General features: G+C 45.7%; 2 protein-coding genes across 2 annotated transcripts in view; one reads left to right on the forward strand and one right to left on the reverse strand.

Moving 5' to 3' along the window:
* LOC309396157 (surfactant protein C-like) overlaps window positions 1-22,072 on the reverse strand; it is a 353,221-nt gene that overhangs the window by 23,222 nt on the left and 307,927 nt on the right. The window lies entirely within an intron of this gene.
* BMP10 (bone morphogenetic protein 10) lies at window positions 14,702-20,017 on the forward strand. The gene is made up of 2 exons (XM_081960650.1): window positions 14,702-15,170; window positions 17,251-20,017. Exons 1-2 carry the CDS (start codon window positions 14,855-14,857, stop codon window positions 18,186-18,188), a joined length of 1,254 nt encoding a protein of 417 aa, XP_081816776.1. The 5' UTR covers window positions 14,702-14,854; the 3' UTR covers window positions 18,189-20,017.

Here is a 22,072-nt window from a genome sequence, read left to right on the forward strand (position 1 = left end):
CTTATTGTGCCGGCTGGAAGAGATGGGCGTGGGGGGCACCGTTTTGCTGTGGTTCCGCTCCTATCTCTCCGACCAGACGCAGTGTGTGTTGGCAGGGGAGCAGAGGTCGACCCTGAGGCCACTCACTTGTGGGGTACCTCAGGGTTCGGTCCTCTCACCCCTCCTGTTCAACACATACATGAAGCTGCTGGGTGAGATCATCCGTGGTTTTGGGGTTGGATACCATCTGTACGCTGATGATTTCCACCCCAAACCACCCCAACGAGGCCGTCAAAATGTTGTCCCGGTGTTTGGAAGCCGTGCGGGTCTGGATGGGGGACAACAGACTTAAACTCAACCCTTCCAAGACTGAGTGGCTGTGGCTACCGGCGCCCCAATTTAACCAGTTGACGCCATCACTGGCCATAGGGGGCGAATTATTGCCCCCTGTGGAACGGGCGTGCAATTTGGGCGTCCTCCTTAATGCCCGGCTGTCGATGGATGACCATGTGACAGCCGTGGCGAGGGGGGCGTTCCACCAGGTTCGCCTGGTGCGTCAATTGTGCCCCCTATTGGATCGGGACGCCCTACGCACAGTCACTCATGCGCTGGTGACGTCTCGCCTGGACTACTGTAATGCTCTCTACATGGGGCTCCCCTTGAGATGCACCCGAAGACTGCAGCTAGTTCAGAATGCGGCCGCGCGGGTTATCATGGGAGGATCAAGATACTCCCACATAACACCATTCCTGCGCGAACTGCACTGGCTGCCTGTGGTTTTTCGGGTGCGTTTCAAGGTGTTGGTTACTATCTTCAAAGCGCTCCATGGCATGGGACCTAGTTACCTGCGGGACCACATCTCACCTCATACATCCCTACGACCTATCCGCTCTCACAGGGAGGGACTCCTCCAGGTGCCATCCGCCAAGCAGTGCCAGCGGGTGACGCCTAGGAGTAGAGCCTTCTCTGTGATGGGCCCAACCCTCTGGAATGACCTCCCTCCCGATATTAGAATTACCAATGACCTCCGCTCCTTCCGACAGAAGCTCAAGACTCACCTGTTCCGACTAGCTGGCTTAGCTGATTGACAGTTCCATCTTCCACCTCCTGGCAAACATTTTATTGGGGAATTTTTAAGGGTATTTTAATATTTGTATTTTAACTAAGAATTGTACAGTATATTTTTTACCTCCTCCGTCTACGTCCACGTCTATGTCTATGTCTATGTCTATGTCTATGTTCATGTCTAAGTATTTGTATATGGTTTTAACATGACTGTACACCGCCCCGAGTCCTGCCTAGGAAAGGGTGCGGTCTAGAAATAAAAGTTATTATTATTATTGTTATTATTATTATTATTATTATTATTATTATTATTATTAACAACAGCTCTTTATTCAGACAGTCAAGTATGTACAATCCAGCAAGTGTTTGGTCTGACAGCAACCCTTTTATAGGGAGCTGTCAGACCTCTTAGCCAATCAGATTAAACCTCTGTTCCCGCCGAGACAGAGGACCAGAGTGGAAACCATGGTAGCTAGTGTTAATATCCAACACCCCTCCCCTCTTGGTTGGGATGTTCCTATTGGTCACATAGTCTTTGAGGTAGGCGGGTCTTTGTTTCGCTCTACCAGACCTGCACAGTTCATTTGGAACCGGTTCTTCAGGCAGGTCAGACAGACCTGTCTGCTCTCCAGCTCCGCTCTGTGGAACCTGATGGAACTTACCCCAGGCCGCGGCTGGAGTTCCCTGGATTTGCTTGCTTGGAGCTCGCTGTGGGCCTGCAACAAACTCAGATAGGTTTTCCGGTACCCTCGGGTTTGAGCTGGCTGTGGAAGGAGTGAGCATTTGCTCCTTTTGGGTAGGTCCTTGGCTGATTTGTTCTGGATTTTCGTCTGGTGTTCTAAGATTGGAGTGGGAGAGGCGACCATGAAGTTGGTCAACATGCCTCCTCCAATTTCTACCATCCTCTAGCTCTAATAGATAAGAATGAGGCCCGGTGATGCCTATCAACGTAGCAGGAATCCACAGAGTCCCCCCGGCATAGTTGTGGGAGTATACTGAATCCCCTATGCTAAAGTTTCGAATCTTGCTTGTGGAGTCTGGGGGCGATTGGCAGAGTAATTTGAGTATAGCCGGTCTAAGTGGGACCTTAGTCGGCGACCCATGAGAAGCTCAGAGGGGCTTCTCCTGGTGGTGGCACTTGGCGTGATATGTTGGATTAGCAAATAGTGATCAACCCATGTTTGCCAATCTCCCGGGCCCATTCTGGCCTTTAGTTGATCACACCATTCTCTCTGCCTGACCATTGGAGGCCAGATGGAATGGCACGACCGGGGCATGTCTGATTCCCTGACTTGCTAAAAAGGTCTCGAATTGCATGGCCATGAATTGGGGCCCATTGTCTGAGACCAAGACGTCGGGCAGGCCGTATGTGGAGAAAAGTCTCCGTAGCACCTTAATGACCACCTCTGCCATGGTAGAGGTCTTCAGGGCTACCTCAAAGCATTTTGAATATGCGTCCACAACTATGAGGAACGTCTGGCCATGAACGAGGCCAGCAAAACCAATGTGCACCCTAGACCAGAGTGCCTGAAGGCACTCCTTAGCGGGTGCCTCTGGGGGAGCTGGTCTGGATTCCTGACACGGAGTGCAGGTGGCCACCCACTCTTCTATCTCCCTGTCCATGTTAGGCCGCCAGACATAGCTCCTAGCCAAGGATTTCATCCTGACAATGCCAGGATGCCCCACATGTAATGCCTCTAATATAAGGTGACCAGACGTCCCGCTTTTGGCAGGACAGTCCCGATTTTTAACAATTTGTCCTGCATCCCACGGTGTTTTTAAAAAGTCCTGATTTTTTGAAAGAATGCGCCAAAAGCAGGACGTCTGGTCACCTTAGGTTAGGGTTAGCACGGGCGCGGGGGTGGGGAGGGCGGCACGAGCTTATGCGGCACAGCTGGTCTCCTAGGACCTCCTAGGAGCCGGCTGCGCTGCTCAAACTACCGTCAGTCGCCCCATATTCAGCAAAGCAAGCACAGGGAAGTCCTTTGCAGGCGGCGAGAACTGGCCACCCGCAAAGGACCTCTACAGACTTGCTTTGATGAGCATGGGGCGACTGACAGTAGTTTGCGTAGTTTGAGGTGAAGCCGCCAAAGCCCCCGCCGCCACCGGAATAACTGCTACTGCTGCCTCCTCCTCCTCCTCCAACAACACTGCTGGATTTGCCGCCCGGCGCTGCGGCTGAGGTGAAGCCACCAAACTCCCACCGGTGCCCCCGCCCATGGCAGCAGTGGCGGTGCCTTCCCCTCCGCTCAGAGCACCTGAGCTGGGCCCCACATTACCCCTGCCCACATTACCCCACATTACCCCTGATTCAGTTCCCCTGGTAGTCTCGCAAACTGATGTCTGGGGTGCGAAGGTGCCATCTTTTCAGGCTCGGGATGGCCTGTTTCAGGGTCGACCAGGATATGATCGTTAGGGATGATCCAGTGTCGACTTCAAGCTCACAGGGAGCGTCCTCAATGAGGACTGTGACCTTCAGCTTTTTTGGCTACCTAGTGCGGACTTACCCTATCGTGGTTTGATAGGTTACCTTAGGTTCTCTCTCTGGGCGCCCTTGAGTTTTCCGCCAGGCCCCTGGGTTGGGCCTCTATTGGCGGTTTGGATTGGATTTTGGCTGCCAAGCGGTGGCAGGGAGTTCGCTCCGGCACACTTTGGCAATGTGCCCCTTCTTGTCGCAATGCTGATAGGTTGCGTCCCGAAACTGACAGGTAGACTGGGCATGGTCCCCTCCGCAGCTTGCGCAGGGCGGCAGGCGCAAGTTGAATTTTCGCACTGGTTTTGTGCGGCTACTGCGCATGCAGTAGCTGCCATCTTCTTCGCTGTCAGAGGGTTCTTGTTCAGCGGCCTCGTGATGTACGTGCGTTTGCTTCTGCGCAGTTTGTGGTGCATTGTATTGGCAATGTAATGCTTCTGTGGACTTGTCTGCAGATTCTGACACCCTGGCTTCATCAAGTGCGATCTGCAGAGACACATTTGATCTGGCTAGAAGACGTCTCTGAGATTAATGTCCCGCATGCCACAGATTAAGCGGTCTAAAATTTGGTCATCCAGGTCACAGAATTTGCAATATGTTGCTGCTTTTCACAGGGCCGCGACATATTGGTTTATGGATTCTTCCTCCTGCTGGTTCCGCATGTTGAATTCATGGCGGCAAACGTGCCTCGATGGTTTGGGCGCCTAGTGAGTTTTTAGAGTCTGTTGTAACGCCGCCCAAGGAACCGCTTGGATCGGAGTTGGCTCCGATAAGTCCTTCGCGGTTTCAAAGACCTCTCTGCCGCAGTATCCCAGGAAGAGGTTCTTTTTGCAGGTGTCGGGGACGCCCATAAGGTCGTTTGCCTCGAGAAAGCATTCGAACCGTAACATATACGATTCCCAGTGTTCGGCCACCGGGTCATACGGAGTTGGCAGGGTGTGCATGGCCATTCTTGGATGAGGCGATTTGAATTTGCCGCTCAAAATGGTAGCTCGATGCCATGCTGAAGCTCCGGGCTGGATTTACTTGCTGGATGTCTCGTTGTTCGTTTCTTTGCCTATCTGCCTCTCAATCCCACCTTCGTCGCCAGTGTTAGATTGGGCAATGAGAAGGCAGACACTGGGTTAACACAACAACAGCTCTTTATTCAGACAGTCAAGTATGTACAATCCAGCAACTGTTCGGTCAGACAGCAACCCTTTTATAGGGAGCTGTCAGACCTCTTAGCCAATCAGATTAAACCTCTGTTCCCGCCGGGACAGAAGACCAGAGTGGAAACTCTGGTAGCTAGTGTTAATATCTAACACAAGCTATTCTCCAAAGCACCTGAGGATAGAACAAGAAGCAATGGGTGGAAACTAAGCAAGGAGAGAAGCAACCTAGAACTAAGGAGAAACTTCTTAACAATGAGAACAATTAACCAGTGGAACAGCTTCCCTGCAGAAGCTGTGAGTGCTCCATCACTGGAGGTTTTTTAAAAAAAGATTGGACAGCCACTTGTCTGGAATGATATAGGTTTTCCTGCTTGAGCAAGGGGTTGGACGAGAAGACCACCAAGATCCTTTCCAAGCCTGCTCTTCTGTTGTTGTTGTTGTTGTTGTTGTTGTTGTTGTTGTATTATTATTATTATTATTATTATTATTATTATTATTATTATTATTATTATTATTATTTTATTATTATTATTATTGAGAGAAAAAGAAAATTATTAGCCTAGAAACCTGTTGATCCATACATAAATTTGTCTGGGTATGGACTTTGATTTAAGACATTTTGTACCTGGTTATTATGTTTCATTTCTCTCCACACCCTTCCCTCGGAGCCTAATCATGGAACTCAGCACAAACGGTGTATTTAGGGAGTGTTTCATCATAGGAACCAACAAGGACCAGTTTTAATCTTGGCTCAGGTCTGGTTCAATGTAATTTGACTGGGGACATGAAGGCTAAAGTTTTTATGGCCCGGAAACACTCACCTTGCAAACAAGGCTGGCTGCTCAGTTTTTGAATGGGTGCCACTGGGCCAGTTGATGGCATATGTCATTGAGATCATCTGTAAGGCATACATACAGAAGATCTTCATTCCTTCATCTCCTTAGAGCTGTGGTGGCGCAGTGGTTAGAGTGTGGTACTGCAGGCTACTTCTGCTGACTGCTGGCTGCCTGCAATTTGGCAATTCAAATCCCACCAGGCTCCAGGTTGACTCAGCCTTCCATCCTTCGGAGGTGGGTCAAATGAGGACCCAGATTGTTGGGGGCAAAGGGCTGACTCTGTAAACCACTTATAGAGGGCTGTAAAAGCCCTGTGAAGTAGCATATATGTAAGTCTAAGTGCTATTGCTATCTCTGCATCAGCCCTACCCTGTTTATTAGATAGCCATGGCATGTCTGTCTTGTTTCCTGTCCTGTTCCCCCCCCCCAATGAAACAAAATGGCTGGAAAACTCTTACCTTGGACAGCTGTTGTTTGGCACTGTCCAAGATGAAATGGTTGCCACTCAGGTAGCCAGTGGCACAGCTCATTCAGTTCATCTGAAAGACAAAAGAAACAAGGCCATTAGTCTTTCCTAATATATTATGTTACTGTGTTATGATCACTAGAAAACACTTGCCTTCAAAAAGGGAAGATGGGGCATTAAAAGGGTGCCATCCTGCCAGCTGAGTGGACGGTTCGTTTATGTCCTCTGTAAGACACAATAGAAAGCAAGTACATTAGTCCCATCATCTCTGGAAGAGCCCTAATGATATCTTTATCCAGGGTTTTTCTTACCTTCAGGCTCCCTAAAAGAGTATGGCTGCCATCCAAAGTAAAATTGTCTACATCTGTAAGAGACACACGAAAGGCACAAGGCCATTGGTCCTTCATCCCCTGAGATGCTCCTGTTTGACTCCTGAAAACATATTTATTTACATAAAACTGCCAATTTGTGTCGATGTCTCTGACTCCATTTGGACACCGGCTGCGCAATCCCTTGACAAATCTGATCAGAGGACATATTTGGATGGAGACCTTCACACACCACACCAGTTGGGGGGTCCTCCCTGTTAAGCTTCCCCTGCAAAGGCTCTTGGCTGCCAATTCACAACCTGCCCACCTCACGGTCCATTCCACACAGGAACGTGTCACCTGAACAGGTGTATCCCTTAAGTAACCCAGCTAAAAATGAAAAGCTTCCCACCCAAAGCATCAATTGTGGTTAGGTCTTGACTGGCTCAAGGTTAACTCAGCCTTCCGTCCTTCTGAGGTAAGTAAACAAGGACCCAGATTGTTGGGGGCAAGAGGCTGACTCTGTAAACCGCTTAGAGAGGGCTATGGAGGTTCCTATTAGCTTTATATTTAAATTTCCTAATTTTAATCGCTTTGCATTATGCCTTCTACTTTTATTACATGGTACGCTGCCCAGAGTCATGGCCTCAGTGAGAGAGGCGGTATAAAAATGCAATAAATAAATAAATATGCAAAACCTCTTCCTCTTTATTTAATCAGAAATGAAAAGCCAGTGCAAATGGAATTCACCACTAGATGGCAAAGGATTCTCATGGTGGCCCAGGAACTGAATTCTTTTGTAGCTGGGAATAAATAAATTATCCCTTCAGCTTCCCACGATTCTTTTCTATGCAGTGTGGCTCAGATTTAGAGGGAAAAGAAAAATACAAGGAGTTTTCAATTTACAACAATTCATTCAGTGACATTTGAAATTAGAACGGCATCGAAAAAGTGACTTATGACCGTTTCTCACACTCATGACTGCAGCATCCCTACGGTTACATGATCAAAATTCAGAACCTTGGCAACTGGCTCGTATTTATGACCGTCGTAGCATTTGTCATTTGATTCTCTTTTGTGACCTTCTGGCAAGCAACGGAGACGAGTGAGTCACTTGACAATTGTGTTGTTATTGCAACAACTGCCGTGATTCACTTAAGAACTGTGGCAAGAAAGGGTGTAAAATGGGGCAAAACTCACTTCGCTGTCTTGCTTAGCCACAGAAATGTTGGGGTCAGTTGTGGTCATAGACTGAAGACTATCTTTTATTTTCAATCTTTTTTTTTTTTTATACCTATCAATGCGTGAATGGGGTGGTAACTGAGTAACATACATTTCAGTACACATAAACATACTCTTATTATTCCTAAATATTACATTTCATTTCCATTGTTTTATATTATTTATACATGTCTTTTATTATCACCCTTCCTTTCTAAACCTTCTTTCTGTCCTTTTGTATATCTTAACATATTAATATATAATTACTATCATTTCTTCTATTTTCTATCCCCATTTTGACTTTCCCCCCCTTTCATATCGCTATAATATTCAAAGACATGTTTTCCACCTTCTTTGTTTTCATATTTCCATAGTTAAATTAACATTCCATTCTTCATTCTTCCATTTTTCAATATCTCTTTATACAGTTTCAATATCTCATTTGTACATTTAAGGTATTTCTATTCATGCTCTTTCCAGTTCTTCAATCCATATAATTCTACTACTGATAAACATGTTTATGTATGTATGTATGTATGCATGTATGTATGTATGTATGTATGTATGTATGTATATATATCCGTAATCGCCCCCTAAGTTCCACTGTTATTCATATTGTTATACATATTTAATAGTACAGTCATTCAAAGTCTATTTTTCCCATTCTTCATATTCATTTATATTACAATATTATTCTGATATCTGTCACACTGCTAAAATAATAATCCAATCTGTATAATTCTGGTATTAATACACATTATTGAAATATAGTCATAAAATTATTATTTTATTCTATTTTTTCTTATCCTTCATCTCTTACCCACTTCCGATCCTTTAATCTTATTTTCTTTTTAGTTTTCCTCCTATATTTGTCCCTTGGGTCTTTTATTCCCTCTATTTGCCTATACAAATAGGACTATCTGTAACTCATTAAAAGCCAATATAACAGATCAGACCAAAACATCGAGAGAACAAGTGGCCCAGCCAGAGGCTTGTTACAAACTACGTTATTCTTTATGTTTTCTTGCAAACCTAAAGGCAAATACCCCATTGCAACCGAACAATTGTTCTCATGGTTGGAAATTCCTCCTTAGTTCAGTTAGGTCCAATTGCAGGTACCTCGGTGCTCTCTGAGCTTGATGGTTTTCTTGCAGACGTTTCCTTACCAAACTAGGTAACATCATCAGTGCTAAAGCAATGATGCAACGGGACGTCTGCAAGGAAACAACCAATCTCAGAGAGCAAAAAGACCCCCATAATACAACTCTGAGCTACAAATATTCTCTTCTACAAGTTCAATGATGGCACACGTTACTGAACAATAGGACAGGGGTTTTGTAGTCCCCATTCTTCTATGCCCCTTTAAGTGCACCCTGCACGACAGCTTTGCCCTTCTGCCCATTGAGGAAGAACTTTTACTATTAAACAAAGCAGCTAAATATATTTCACTGCCCTACTTGACGTCCCAACAGGGAACAGGTACAGTTTTTTTAAATGGAAACATTGGTGACTGTCACGTTTGCCCAGGGAATGTTCGGAGGTGTTTGACAGAAACCGGTTCTTCGCTTGATGTCCCCGGGGGCATTACTTGGAGAGCTAATCCAGAGCATGCTGCTGCAGATAAGGCCTGCCTTCTTGCACCCACAGCCTGCTGATGGGATGGGAGAGCGGTTGTTCCATGCACTCCTGAGATAAGCGGCTTTCAGCACCTTCTTGAGCAATTGGGTCTGCCAGGCTGGCTTGGGAAAAGGACTGACGCGCAAGGCTCTTGCACACTCATGCGCTTCAGCCAGCAAAGGCCGGGAGAATGCACAGAGAATGGGGCTTAATTCCTCTGCCGATCGCAACAGCCCTTAGACTTATATACCACTTCACAGGGCTTTACCGTCCTCTGTAAGCGGTTCACAGAATCTTGCCCCCAAGAATCTGGGTCCTCATCAGTGGTCGCTTTCCATTTTTTAATTACCAGTTTGCTTGTGCATGCACATGCATGCGCAACATTTCTGCACATGCGCAGAGGCGTCTGGGTGGGTGGGCAGAGCCTCTCGCTGCCACTACTACCAGTTTGCCTGATCCAGGCCGAACCAGGAGCAACCCACCTCTGGTCCTCATTCTACCCACCTGGGAAGGACGGGAGACTGAGTCAACCTGGAGCCGCTCAGGATCGAACTCCTGGGCAGTGAGCAGTGAGTTAACTTGCTATACTGCACTCTAACCACTTCGCCACCACAGATGCAATGGTGTTTATTGCACAGAAGCTTTAGTTAGCAGTGCTTCCTAACTTTGGCAACTTTAAGGATGGGTCTATGGAGATTCTCAACCTTCCGGGTGGTGGTTGTCCCAAAGGGACTGTTCAAAAGGCAACTGGACTTTTTATTTGGGGGGGGGGATTCCTTTGAAAATGTTTTGCTTCTCATCCAAGACGCTTCTTGGGTTTGAGTTGAATGGTGGGGAATGGAAGGATTTATATTCTTTGCAGGCATCCGACCATTAGCACTCTGAAACTCTGTAAAAGCCTTTGAGCCCTGTCTAAACCCTCAGGCCAGGTCACCTGAATCAGAGGGCAAATGGGTGTGGAACCTTCCTGGCATTGCTGAAAAGACTGTATCGGAGACTGGAGATAGATGATGTCATATCCCCTCCCCCTCTGTTGAGAGAGAGGGCTATTCAATTTGGACATGTGTGACCTCTTTGACCCCTCTTTAAAACCAGCAGTCCTCTCTGTCCAGAATGTGGACTTTGCTGTCTTCCAAAGAGTGGCCTTTGTCTTCTAAATGCAGGTGGACTGCTGAATCTTGTCCTGATGCAGTTGCTCGCAAGTGTTGTGCCACGTGTTTGCGAATGCTGACTGGGGAATTCTGGGAGTTGAAGTTCACCCATCTTAAAGCTGCCAAGGTTGAGAAACACCACACTAGCAGTTCAGGAGGTGTTGTGCAATGCAATTATATAACCAACAGGGAATTTCAGCACCACCATGCCCATGCTTCCATACCCATAAGGAAATGTGTGGGTATGTCTATGTTTTGGGTATGTCTAGATTAGTCAAAAGAAGGACTAGGGGATCTATGACAGCAATGCTCCAAGATTTGAGGGGCTGTCACAAAGATATGGGGGGGGGCTAACAATTTACCAAAGAAGCAGAAGGTGAGACAGGATACAACGGATGGAAACTAATCAGGGAGAGAAGCAACCTAGAACTAAGGAGAACATTCCTGGCAGTGAGAACAATTAATCAGTGGAATGATTTGCCTTCAGAAGTTATGGGTGGTCCATCACTGGAGTTCTTTTAGAAGAGATTGGAGAGCCATTTGTCAGGAATGATATTGACACTCCTGCTTGTGCAGGGATTGGACTAGATGACTCCCAACTTCCTTTGATCATTCTAGGTGAGTCAAAGTGAAGTTGAGAGAAGCTGATTGAAGCAGCAGATGCATCTGGGAAATTCTAACACTTAAGAGTATGTAGAGTTTTTCCCTGGAATGTTCATGAAGGATAAGAATGTATGACTTGAAATAACATCAAGCTGAAGGCGGAGAATAAGTAAGATATTTCTGCAAAGATTTTGGCCAGCCATCTTGCTTATGTCAATGTCATGAGCGAGACTCTTTCCTCCTTATCGGACACCCAAATGAATACCAAACTTGCAACGAAAGAAGGGATTGACAAGTGGGAGAATTCCAGAAATGTCTTGCAAGAATTTCCTCCTCTTTCAGAAGCAACAATCTCTTTGTTCCGTTGACCCTGAGAAACTTTCAATAATCTCAAAAGAAAAATTAAGCGCCATTCAATGACACATTTCTGCTGCACTCAGTCAGCTAATTTATTCCCGTGGGGTTGGGCTCCCTGCTGCTGTCTAAATTTAAATTCCCTGCAGATGATGGTCCCCAGATTATCCATCCATGTTCAGAGGAGGAAGGAAAAGCCTTCGGGTAGCTCCCATCTTCTTCCTCTGACCACCACAATTCTCCTAACGTTTGTTTTCTCACTCCAAACATTATCATCTATACCAGGGCTCTCCAACCGTATTAAGCCTGGAGGACTTCAACTCCCAGAATTCCTGAGCTGGCCAAGTCCATAGGTCATAAAAAGGTGGGAAGCTATGGCCTCTTTAGGACAGGGGTCTTCAACCTGGTTAACTTTAAGTCTGGAGGCCTTCAACTCCCAGAATTCCCCAGCCAGCTGGGAGTTGAAGTCCACCAGGCTTAAAGTTGATCAAGTTGGAGACCCCAATCTATACCAAGCTAATGGTTGCAGCTCCATAGGACAAAGAACAAGAAATATTGACAGGACCAGATCTACTCTGCATGCTTCCTTTTGAGTAACATCCCTTTTCACTATGACTTCTTTGCTTCAAAGGGAAGAGGGACAATGTGAACCATTTATGGAGATGAAAGGAGAGAGGAGGGATGGGATTGAGATACAACCCATGGCAAGCCACTCTTCGACATATTTATTCCATCGCATGTCCAGCACACTGTCCATGCCGGTTTTTATCTCCTCAACAGTTAGCTCATTCATCAAGCAGCTAAATATGATGGATTTGCTCAATTTTGTTGACTGCATTTTAAACCACATCATACCATTCCTGGTTCAAAGGCAAGGATGGGTGAATGTCAACAGAGCAAGGCCAACAAACACTGTGTCCCTCCTTCTATTGTCTTCTTCACATTTTTTTTTACAACTGAAGCCCAGTTGTATGACCAGAAGTGGCCGTCTTGATATCTCAACAAAGACCTTCCTCTTACGATTAGCATACACAGCTCTGTCCAGCGTTGGGTTGCAAGTTTGGTGTGTCTCTTGTTTCACATCACATGAAACTGCCAAATATCACAAGATTTGGCTAATCTTGCCCTTGTCTTCTCATACGACAGCACCAAAAACTCCCGAGATGCTTGTATTCTCATCTGAAACTGGCTATTTTTAAAAAAGTAATATTTTCTGGTTTCATTTGAGGGTTCGGCAGATACCATTAGGAGAAATGTGTTCCCATTGAGAATACAAATATTCAGTTAGACTAGAGAATCCATCATTCTAAGCCATAGTTTCCCAGTCATTAGTATGCAGAATTGGAGGCTGACTCAGCCCACTGCCAGGAGTTTGAACCTGACCGGCTCAAGGTTGACTCAGCCTTCCATCCTTCCGAGGTCAGTAAAATGCGTAGTCAAACTGCTTAGAGAGGGCTGTAAACCACTGTGAAGCAGTATATACATATGTCTAAGTGCTATTAATATTTTCCTTCCTTCCTTCCTTCCTTCCTTCCTTCCTTCCTTCCTTCCTTCCTGCCTGCCTGCCTGCCTGCCTGCCTGCCTGCCTGCCTGCCTGCCTCCCTCCCTCCCTCCCTCCCTCCCTCTGATGGTGCACAATGATTAGAATGCAGCATTGCAGGCTAATTCTGTCCCCTGTCAGCAGTTCGATCCTGACCACCTCATTTGACTCAGCCTTCCATCCTTCCGAGGTCAGTAAAATGCGTAGTCAAACTGCTTAGAGAGGGCTGTAAAACACTATGAAGCAGTATATATGTACGTCTAAGTGCTATTACTATTTTCTTCCTTCCTTCCTTCCTTCTTTCTTTCCTTCCTTCCTTCCTTCCTTCCTTCCTTCCTGCCTGCCTGCCTGCCTGCCTGCCTGCCTGCCTGCCTGCCTGCCTGCCTCCCTCCCTCCCTCCCTCCCTCCCTCCCTCCCTCTGATGGTGCACAATGATTAGAATGCAGCATTGCAGGCTAATTCTGCCCCCTGTCAGCAGTTCGATCCTGACCACCTCATTTGACTCAGCCATCCATCCTTCCGAAATCGGTAAAATGAGGACCCAGATTGTTTGAGGGGGGGCAATAGGCTGACTCTATAAACCGCTTAGAGAGGGCTGTAAAGCACTGTGATGCGGTATATAAGTCTAAGTGCTCTTGCTATTGGCATAAGCCAAGTACTTCATCAATATGGAGGTGCCTATTAGCTTTATATTTACATTTCCTAACTTTAATCACTTTGTAGTATTTTTTCTACTTTTATTATATGGTACGCTACCCAGAGTCACTGCATCAGGCTTATTGTGACAGTGATGGTATAAGGACTGTCGCTCAAGCAGAGGGTTGGACTGGAGGATCTCCACGGGTCCCTTCCAGTCCTATGATTCTGTTTTATTTTTTCAGTTCCCTTTTCTCATTGCATTTTTAGCTTTTTCTGTTTTTTTCTATCTTTCTTTTTGGTTTCCTTTGTTCTAACTTAATTTCTGTTATTGCTCTATATCAATAAATGAAGCTCTGCCCCTTGTTAATGTCTGTATCACACCCAATACCCAATAAAACCAGATAAATTCCTCATTGAGACAATCTTACTGGCTTTTTTGACCACAAACTGCAGTCAACCTTAGTCTGAAGAAAGACAATGTACTGTTGGTAGGGCCATTACGTGGGGAAAATTAAACTCGTATAAAATTTTTAATGCATCTTAATCATGGTTTGCTTGCATATAGTACAAACCTAGTGCAATGATTAAATGTTCCCTTTTGTGATATGTATAATATTTGGAATATTTTAATAACATGTTTAAAAATACCAGCCTTGGCTATTACTAGGCATATTTTAATAGAGAGAAGAAAATGAACTAACGAATGGATGGAAGGATAGATGGATAGATTCGTATATATTCTGACATGAGCAATTTAGACTATCATGCAACTGTTTCACCCCAATAGACAAATTTTATTTTGACCATGGAACTGCTCTCTAAAGCAAGAAGCCCTCACACATCATCCCAAAATCATCACAGGTTTTAAATCTTTATCTTCAATCGCTTCCTTCCCCCCCCCCAGCTCTTTAAGGAGGTCACACCCGTAAATCAGAAACGTGTAGGATGAAGAAGACACCGAGGTATCATCCCTTACACATTTAGCTGCAAATGCAACAAACAAATGAGTCAGAGTTAAAAAATAAAATAAAATGAAGCGGTCAGCTAGGCCAAAAGTAGTTGTGGGGTGGGATGGGGGAAGGACAATCAGGTCTTCTGCAAAGAGGAAAAAACCGTTCATCCCTTTTGGAGCATCTAAATGTGGAATGTTTACAAAATGCTCATTAAGAGAAAAGGGGGCTGTGAGATAGCGGCAGAAATCTGGTGGACAGCTTACACTAGAAGAGATAAGAGAAGGAAAGCTACCATAGGAGACAGAGCAGGCCACGTCCAATTACTGAGACCTGGACGAAGGGGGTGTGGGGAACTAGAATGGGAGAGAGGCTAATCACAAGCTCCAAACTTGTCCACCCTCAGCGACACAAGCCGTATATAACCCTCGTGGGGGGATAAAAGAGCCACAGACCGCACCCGAGCAAACTTGGTGGAACAGTCTTTGGACCCTTTGGATGGAAGTCATGGAGTCTGTAGCCTTCCAGATTTGGGCCACCGTCTCTCTTCTGGCCCACCTTGCAGATGGGAGCCCCATAACCAGCTTAGATGTACCTCTTATGGAGGAAGAGGTACCCTTCTTTGACGAGCAGGACGCCCTGCTTCAGAATCTGCAAAACGAGCTCCTGAGGGCACTTAACCTCTCGGGGATCCCCCTCCAGGAGGAAGCCAAAGTGGACACTCCAGAATACATGCTAGAGCTCTACAATAGGTTTGCCAGGGACAAGACCTTGTTGCCATCCGCCAATATTGTTAGAAGCTTCAAAAACGAAGGTGAGTTCTTGAATTTTCCTTCAGAACTTCAGGAGGCGCCACCAAGTGGGATGAGTAGCCAATGATCTCACCGGCTCTTACTTGTTAGATTACAGTTGTAACTAGAGGAAAGAAGATTATTGTTTTAATGGAGCAGAGAGCAAGTTGGAAAGAAAAGATATTAGCTAAGAGACCCAGCTGGCCTAGTGTTGAGTTGTTTTACTTACTGCTTAATGGGGCACATCTAACCTCCCTGCTAGTTGACGTTTACGCTGCAGGCTAAGTGCTGTATAGGAGTCCTCAGATTGGCTGGGCTACATTTAGCCAGAATTTGGGTGTTTTGTGTAAGTTTTGAGCATCGGATGAAATCCTTAAAGATGCTGTCATTGTACAGTCTCAGGCGTTGTCCTACAGATGTAGAATTCCACCTTCTTTTTTCAAAAGGGTGTCAAGTTAATTCTCAAGCAAGGACTTTTCAAGACACACATTTCAAGCTCTGCAATTTTTCGCTTTTGTTTTTGACACGGCTGCAGAAGGATTTTGCAGGCGCACAACTTTTAAAAATTGGTTGTTTTAAAGTCTATCTATTCTAAAGAGAAGGATTCAGAATGAGCAGAAGGTATAAAATAGAAACCAAACTGATTTAAAAATCAGCCAAATGCATTGATCTCAAATGTGTTCATTTGAAGAAACCAAAACCTTTCTTTTCTTTGCCGTTTTGTAATAACAAAAGAGTTCTTATAAACACCAGTTTGATAGCACATGGCCATCTCGTATTATACAGATAGCTATATATTTTTGGCTTGCAGAAAATGATTTTTGCAAAAAAAATTAACAGCTCAATCCAAGATTTACTTAAGTCAGAGCGCTTGAGCGTGTCAGCGTTAAGGTGCCTTACTGCAAAACACTTGTTCCTTACTACAGATAGTTGCTGCTGATACTCATGTTCATGGATCATAGGATAAAGGCATATAATTGTGGTTTTCAAAAAGCCAAGAACTTGGCACATCTTCCAACTAGGTTATAGTGTAGATGTCCATGGATTGCAGACTACTGCTGGATTTCTGCTGCTCCTTACAATCAGCCTTCTTCATGGTCTCTGGGCTACAGTAATTATGAATATGTTTTCTATGACAACGCACTCTATTGCAGCTACCTGCAAAAAATTAGAACTTCATCTGGTAAAGGCCATGAAATTATAAACCCAATGCTCCCAAAGGGACCTCATCAGGGTGCAAGAGCGAAGTTCACCATGTTTGAATATCTCTGCAATATCTCTCAGCCTGCCATTTTGTCACAAAACCTTCCCTTGATTAATAGATTTGTCTGCCTCTTTTTTTTTACTCCCCTCCATTGCCAACAGTTAGGGCACTGTTTTTGTTTCAAAAGTGATATCTCTTCCACATTTTTCTCTCTCCAATTTAACGTTTTCCTGGGGCTACTTAGCAGCTTAGTTGCAGAAAACCAATTTATCTTTCTCCAAACTGCAACATCCAGATTTTTATCCTCCTGTTTTTCCATATATACCTCAAGGCAATGAACATGCCTTCCTTCCTTCCCCTATTTTCCACAACAACCCTGTGAGGTGGGTTTGTCCAAGAGAAAGGGACTGATCCAAAGTCACTTGGCCAACTCTCATTCCTGGGGGGCGGGCAAGGGGGTTGGAACTCACAGTCTCCTGGTTTCAAAGCTAGCACTGCCTCTCAATGTCAACTGAAAACTAGATTTAGTCAGGTTGAAGTGTATTGTGCAATAGTGACAGTTCTTTACTGGATGCCATCAGGGGTGAAATTCAGCAAGTTCTGACAGGTGATGGAGAACCGGTAGCAGAAATTTTGAGTAGTTTAATAGGCAAATACCACTCTGGCTGGCCCTGCCCCCATCTATTCCCTGCCTCCCGAGTCCCAGCTGAATGGGAGGAAATGGGGATTTTGCAGTATCCTTCCCCTGCCACGCCACCAAGCCACGCCCATCAAGCCATGTCACACCCACCAAGCCCCGCCCACAGAACTGGTAGTAAAAAAAATTGAATTTCACCGCTGGTGCCCATCTATCTTGTATCAATGTGAAATATAATGTGATTTTTAAAAACCATTTGCAGAGCATAGTTCCCGGCCCATACGCCTGAATGGAATGCGGAGGTACCCTCTCCTTTTCAATGTCTCCATCCCTCACCACGAGAAGATAACCATGGCGGAGCTGAGGCTCTACACCCTGGCGGAGGACAGACCGCTCTACGGGAACCTCGACCGGAAGGTCACCGTCTTTGAAGTGCTGGAGGATGAACACGGAGGAGGAAAAGAGGGAGAGGAGAGGAAGCTGAGAGTGATGGCCTCCAGGTTTATTTACAGCACCGACAATGAATGGAAGACCTTTGAGGTGACAGAAGCCATCAGGAAGTGGCACCACTCTGACTCAAGCACTCACCAACTGGAGGTTCAGGTGGAGTACCTAGGGGCAGAGAACCCCAACCCAGGAAGACACCGAGGAGTAGACATCAATTTGGAACCCAAACACAAGCCGTTGTTGATTGTGTTTTCAGACGATCACAGCCACGCCAAGAAAGAGGAGAAGCATGAGCTGAAGGAGATGATGGAGCACGAGCAGATGCAGGAGTGGCCGGATTTAGAGCTGCAAGACTTCTCCAGCAGCCCCAACAATCTGCTTCAGATCAGCTCCAACATCATCTATGACTCGACCTCCAGGATCCGGAGGAACGCCAAGGGAAGCAGCTGCAAAAAGACCTCTCTCTATGTGGATTTCAAGGAGATTGGCTGGGACTCTTGGATCATTGCGCCCGCTGGCTACGATGCCTACCAGTGCAAGGGAGCCTGCAGCTTCCCTCTGGAGGGCAGCCAGTCGACCACCCATGCCATGGTCCAGACGTCAGTCCACTTGAATGACCCCCAGAAAGCTTCCCCTGCCTGTTGCGTCCCAACCAAGCTGGACCCCATTTCTTTGCTCTTCTTGGACAAAGGAATCGTCACCTTCAAGCAAAACTACGAGGGCATGTCCGTCTCGGAATGTGGCTGCAGATAGTTGCAGGAGATGGGGTTCTTGCATGGTGTTTCGGCTTTGGTGGGATTTCATGTTTCCATCTGAACAGTTTTGAGATGCAGTCAACTCCTTGGACAAGGGGAAGGGACCTTGGAGACAGGCAATGGTTTAGGGACGATGGCTCGGAGCAAAGGGGGGGATGGGGATGGGAGGACACCAGCTGACCTCCTAAACAGCAGCAAGCAGAGGCATCTCCTTAGCTTCATCTAGAGCTCCCACAACATCACAGAACTTCCTCTCCAGTTGTTCATCCCAGACATTTCACCACTTATGCAATCCTGTTCTGGATTTCCCCTTCCAATTTCCGGACGCTGCAACTGAGCCAACAGTTGTCAGAAAACATAGCAAAAGTCCCAAAGTTGCCTTTTTTAAATCACACCTCTGGGGGAAAATATGAATTGGCTTTACTGAATTACCTCCAGGAACTCTCCAGCATTTTTTGATTTCTCTCTCCACTGCCTAGTACGATCATGCTACCAGTTCAATTCTACTGTCCCTTGGAGAGGAAACCAGTCCTGGAAGGAAGCCCTTTGCCCTTCTTAGTGACAACCCTTGGCCCTGAGACCCCCAGCCAGTAGCTTTGCTTTCCAACAGAGGGGCCGTCAAATACTCCCCTTGGACTTTTCCTGGGAGAAGAAGTTCAAGAAAACTTTCTTAAGCTGTGACGCATGGGGTTCACACACACACATCAGTAAGCCTGGTTTCATTAACCATGGTTTATTGAATAAACCCCAATTGGCTGGGTTCATGCAACCCACCAAGCCAAAAGCAAAACATTGTGTGACTCTAAACCATAACATTTCCCATGTTTCCTTGCTTACTCAGAAAAGAAGACTGGCCTAGCGGTTGATGTTGCTTAGAAAACTTCAGCTTTCCAAATTCTCTTTCTGGAAAGTTCTCTGCTATTCCCTCATCCCTCTCAGGATTGTTCAGTTTAGTGGAGCCCTTCAGATAGCAGAATCAAAACATCCCTCAAAGCATTTGCACAGAATTACTTTGGACACGCCATTTGGATTGGGGTGCGCACGATACGAACCCAACTCCTCCCTTCTATCAATGTCCTCATGCAACTCAGAGCCTGGCTGATTGTCCTTTTCATCGCTGTTAAAATTTGGAGGACGGGGAGGGTTCTTCTGTGCTGAAATTTCAAGGCCCTTCGGGCAGACAGGGGCTCCTCCTTACAGGGAGCTGTCAATTCACAAGACAGTTCTCCATGCGTACGGCAGAGGTCACATGTCAAGTTTCCACCACTCCTCTCGGGCAAATCTTTGTGATAAGAAGGTGTTGGGAGTTGGGAAACGATAGGGCTGGTGGTGCTTTATTTATACTGAGCTGCAAATCGGTCAGATTCTTTGGAAAGTGTAATTGACGTTGTGTCTCCAGCCCTTCGTAGGTTTACTGTACTACACCCCACCACTGCTTTCTACTTTTAAGGAGAGAGAGAGAGAGAAGGAGAGAGAGAGAAGTTGGGTTTAGAGAACACCAACATGGGCCCTTCAGGAGAATTCTCATGCAAAGCACTTGGGACTTGCTGAAATCCACCTCATCTTCGTCCCGGAAGCCATTATTTATTGATCTATTTATTGACTGTCGTCCTTGTAAATATAATGTAGAATACAAAATGTTTTATTTTTGTGCTTGTATGTTTACCAAACACACTTGGGTAATCTTGTATATGGAACTGTTTTGATGCTAATATCATCCCCCAGTTTCAGTGGGCTTCCTTTTTCATTGTCTTTGTAAATATATTGATTTGTTTTTCCATCTCTCGGTGTAATGCAAAATACAGTGGCATCCAGCATACAATCACCTTCAAGCCTCAAATGAATATAGAGAGTGTGTATTTCTTTTCATATAGCAAAAACTAAGAGCTGGTGAATTTGCCCCCATCTCCTAGATTGGCTGGAAACATCCCATTTTCAAACATACATTGAGTTCTGGCAAGATTTCTGACTGTATCTTGAAGCCAATTTTGGTCACAATTGCTGCATAAGTCTCCAACAGAAAACTTATGGAAGGATCTATCACAATCCTCCCCATTAAGGTGAGCCTTAGTCCTTCGGAATAGCTGCTGTGGTGACCCTCTCAACCTCTCCTCTGCTCCAGATGTTTCTGGATATATTATCTTATATCCTATTTCTCTATGGAGAAATCTACCATACCAAGATACAGTCAGTTAGATGTCAATCAATCAATCAATCAATCAATCAATAATATTTATTCGATCGAGGACCAGCAAAATTTAAATGGCCAAAACAAACAAAAACAGAGCGAAGCAAACAAACACCATAAATCACCAGCTAGCAAAATAAATCACAGAATATAACATTCATTTCTCTATTACTATGTTAATGCAGTTTGTTTCTCAGTCTAAAACGTTAATAGGTACAAAATAAAAATAAAACCTATATTTCTCCTGCAGCGTATAGTTAAATGCATCAGACCAAGTCATATTTTAAAATGAAGGTAAATATGGTGTGTCTTTCAGCAATTATAGCTTGTTTTCATTGCAGCCACACAAAATACAGTTCCTTTACACTTAGTCAAATGGCTTTAGATCCTGGAGGAGAATGTTCATGTAAAATTTATCTGCCTCCCAGGGAATTTATTAGGGATACAAGGTAGATGGATGTGTCTGTAAAATTTACAACGTAGTAATAGGTGTGTGAGACAGTTTCAAACTCATCACCACTTGGACAAATGCACTCAGTTACAGGGATTCGGCTACCGCATATCTGCCTTGAAGAAGTGCAGATGGAAGAATGTTAAATCTTGCTTGAAAGAATGCTTGATCCTGACAACTTTAGATTTACCAAGCAACTGGCTGGTTCCCATGTGCCCCTCTTAGTCCAAGCTCCATCGTGTTGACAGTGCCTATTAGCTTCAATCTGGAACTTCACATCCGTTATTATGGAGAACAATTAATCAGTGGAACGGCTTGTCTCCTGGAGCTCTGGGTGCTCCCGCACTGGAGGTTTTTAAGGAGAGACTGGGCAGCCATTTGTCTGGAATGGGATAGGACAGTGATGGCGAAACGTTTGGTTGTTGGGTGCCAAAAATGCCAGGGCGCGTGTGCTATTATGCCGGCACCCATAATGCTAAGCTTGCCCCCACATACGTATGTGTGCACACACACACCATGCTCCCCCCACGCGCACCGCACTGCTCGCCTCCAAGCTGAGCTTGGTATTTCCTCTGGGGGCCGGGGAGGCCATTTTTGCCCTCCCCAGGCTCAAGGAAGGCTCGGGAGCCTGGGGAGGGTGTAAAACGGGCCCAATGGGCCAACCGGAAGTTTGGAAATGAATCGAAAACGGCTTCTCTCAGCCCTCCAGAAGGCCAAAAGTCAGCTGGCCAGCCTGCGCATACGTGCTAGAGCTGACGACTTGTGTGCCAACAAATATGGCTCCAGTTGCCACCTGTGGCACGTGTGCCATAGGTTTGCCATGACGGGCATAGGCTCTCCTGCCATGGGCAGAGTGTTGGACCAGAAGACCTCCAAGGTCCCTTCCAACCTATTATTTTAAGTTCTATGTTCTGTGCTGGGCTTGGTGGTCACCTAATGCTTTTAAGAATCCACGTGTAGCCAGCTTATGCTCTACTACCTGTTTCTAGAGGAAGGAAAAGTTAGCTGTTGGAACTAGAAGGGTCAGACTAACTGGGGGGGGGATGCATTTTGAGTCATTATTACCTTCTGGGCTCCTAACCTGAATCTGTGGCATTCCTCTTCCCAGTCTTAAGAGAACATATGAAGTTCCACAGGACGCAGCTAGAATTCATCTCAGGGATTTTGTTGGCACCATTTCCTGCCGTTGCTTCATCAGACAGATGGCTGTTTATGCCCCATAACAGACCCGGGCCACTGTTTT

This window comes from Natrix helvetica (genome assembly GCF_964273705.1).
Source record: "Natrix helvetica genome assembly, chromosome: 8".
Taxonomy (NCBI): Eukaryota; Metazoa; Chordata; class Lepidosauria; order Squamata; family Natricidae; genus Natrix; species Natrix helvetica.